The 2,683-nt window shown below is 30.7% G+C and overlaps 1 protein-coding gene across 2 annotated transcripts; it reads right to left on the bottom strand.

Moving 5' to 3' along the window:
* Window positions 1-378: 378 nt before the first annotated feature.
* Window positions 379-2,206, bottom strand: LOC140177879 (uncharacterized). Of its 2 annotated transcripts, none has more exons than XM_072211397.1 (3): window positions 2,079-2,206; window positions 1,626-1,969; window positions 379-637 (listed from the first exon to the last, which is right to left on the bottom strand). In XM_072211397.1, the coding sequence occupies exons 1-2, from the start codon at window positions 2,142-2,144 to the stop codon at window positions 1,664-1,666; spliced, it is 372 nt and encodes a 123-aa protein (XP_072067498.1). In that variant the 5' UTR covers window positions 2,145-2,206; the 3' UTR covers window positions 379-637; window positions 1,626-1,663. The 2 variants fall into 2 exon arrangements, with proteins under 2 accessions (XP_072067498.1, XP_072067487.1); XM_072211386.1 differs by having other exon boundaries at window positions 1,626-1,975; window positions 2,079-2,200.
* Between the last annotated feature and the right edge of the window lie 477 nt (window positions 2,207-2,683).

Raw genomic sequence — 2,683 nt, 5'->3', positions numbered from 1 at the left:
ACCGCCGTTTTTACCTGAGTTTAATGGCATTCTCCTCATTTAAAATGGCGTTTATATCCGCCGTTTTTACCTGTATTTAATGGCATCCTTTTCGATTAAAATGGGGTTTATAACCGCCGTTTTTACCAGGTTTAATGGCATTATTTTCGATTAAAATGGCATTTTTTAACTGTCGTTTTTACCAGGATATAATGGCATCCTTTTCGATTAAAATGGCATTTTTAACTGCCATTTTTACCAGGATATAATGCACCATTTTTGTTTAAAATGGCGTTTTTAGCCGTCGTTTTTACCTAATTACAATTTTATACTTTTTAAAATGAGATTGAAACTATATATTTAAAGTGACATTTTTAGAACTCAAACTTTAAAATCTCATAATAACCAAAAAGCATAACCTTAAATCAAACATCATAACAAGATTTTTAATTCATACACAATCTCCAAAAATAAAAAATCATAATCCAAAAACAAAGTATCAAAAATAACATTTTTCAATAATTTGTCTTAACATATATCTATAATACTTAATACATAAAATATTTATCATATAAGATCATGCTTCTTTGTTGCTCGCTCCAGAAGACCTACTTCCTAACTCTCTTGGTGATGGAATCTCACTCTCTTGATCCAATCCCTACAACAAAAATATAATTATGAGTACAATAAAAAAAGATATAAAATTGAATCTGAAACTATTAATATAAATTTATTCAATCAAAAAAGAAAACTGCACTTTTGCACAATAAATCCTCTGTTTTCTGGGAATTAGGAAAAGGAAACTCACACTAATTTAACTATTTCAACCATCGATCTCTCTCTATTTTGTCAAATAAATATCCATGTAGCTACCCTCCAAATTATATCTTATCTTAAAACTGCTATATACCACATGCACCATCACCACCACCACTTCCATTCTCTCTATATATATACAATCACACAAACTGCACTTTTATACAATACTACTTGAATTCAGAGCTACTACTTTATTCTACTCTTGATAAAAAAGATAAAGTTATATCTCTAACATATAGATAACAATGAGCTTTCACTATACAAAAATGAGCCCATAAAGATTATTATGAGTCTTATAATATGCCAACAATATATAATATGCTCATTATTGTAAGGACCAATCCTAAAATAATCAGGAAGCACTACTCTGCCAAATATATACTCATATGACTGAGACATATATAAAGTCAATAATGCTTTCTATTATTACCATTGTATCTGATAGGTCATTGATGAGGTTCGTACTAATAATGGCTACTGTACTAAATGTTTAATTACATTTAACTATGGCTACTGTACTATACCTGAAATAAATTAATTAATTAAATGTTGCATAGTCCATATTTAACAATAAAGGATATCTCTATTTAGAATGTAATTAACTATTCATGCTCAATAAAGTATCCAAGGAAGGAATGTGAGATAGTGAGAGACGGAAAGAAATGGAGAGAGAGAAGGAGAAGGAGCGAGGTTTCTTTTGATAAAGGATGGTCTGCATGTTAGAATAGGGTTAGCTTTATTTGGTAGATCCAGTCCATTAAGATACTTAACAACTTTTTTGTATTACACATGGAATAAGGTATTAAGAACATAAATTGTATTTGTACCTGTGAAATTTGTTGAGTAGGAAACATTCCAGCTAATTCTACTGGAATTTTACCTCCTCCTTAAAAGCAATATAAGAGACTAATGCTTGCAACTGCGCTTTAACAGTATCCAGCTCTTTTTGCACATTGGAACCACAAGTAGATGATGTGCTAGCATCATTTGAAGAACCTAAGTTCATCTGACTAATTCTTGTGGTGTTGTTCTTAAAAGCAACAGCTGGAACAGCTCCCATGCCTAAACCTCGAACACGACCAGGGTGCTCTTTCCCAAGAACTACTCCAAGAGCATCAAGAGGAGAATTAACGGTTGATTCCACCGCTTGTTGACTGCTATATGCTTCAATCTTCTCCTACATATATAAAAAGAAAGGGAAAGAATCAAACATAATATTATCTTAAAAAAAAGAAAGAAAAAGAAATACAAACAAGTTACTTGTTGTACTTTAGTCTTACCGCTATTTCTTTAGCCTTTTCATTAACATAACTTCCATCTGTTTTCTTGTGAGTGATGTCCCACATTTGAACCCTACTAAATTCTTTTTCCGTCTCTTCCGTCTAAAATTCAAGAAAAGTAGAAAGACTCAATCAAGAAATATATCATTGAAGAAAAGATATGCATAAAATTAAGTTACTAATAGCAACAATTTAACAACTGAGATGCATTAGGTGCTAACATAATGACTCCTATGCTATATAAAATATAATAGTTGTGGAGACAAGTGGATATAAATTGAAAAATTGGATAATGCCAAAATAAAATTAAATGTATGAAATCCACACATAGAAATGATTACCAATTCAGCCCTTTTTATTGCAATTGATTTAGCACCTGAAGTATGAGGAATTATTTGTTTTGCCAAATTTCTTGATTCCTCTTACAAAGATTCTGAAAGATAAATTTGGACACAATTAAATAGAGTTAAACATGCATTCACAACATTCCATATGAATTCAATATCCTATTTATAGTAGTAAAATATATAAGGCTTTTTAGTGGGACAACATTTAACTAGGATTGTAAGTACTTACCTGAGTTTCAGGCTTCAAACGATATTCTA

This window comes from Arachis hypogaea, chromosome 2, assembly GCF_003086295.3.
Source record: "Arachis hypogaea cultivar Tifrunner chromosome 2, arahy.Tifrunner.gnm2.J5K5, whole genome shotgun sequence".
Lineage (NCBI taxonomy): Eukaryota > Viridiplantae > Streptophyta > Magnoliopsida > Fabales > Fabaceae > Arachis > Arachis hypogaea.
This window is presented reverse-complemented; position numbering and strand designations above follow the sequence as displayed.

Coding starts and splice junctions, on each gene's coding strand:
- LOC140177879 (XM_072211386.1), bottom strand. CDS start 2,144: ATGTGGGACATCACTCACAAGAAAACAGATGGAAGTTATGTTAATGAA. Junction 1,976..2,078: donor AAAAGGCTAAAGAAATAGCG/GTAAGACTAAAG, acceptor TTATATATGTAG/GAGAAGATTGAAGCATATAG.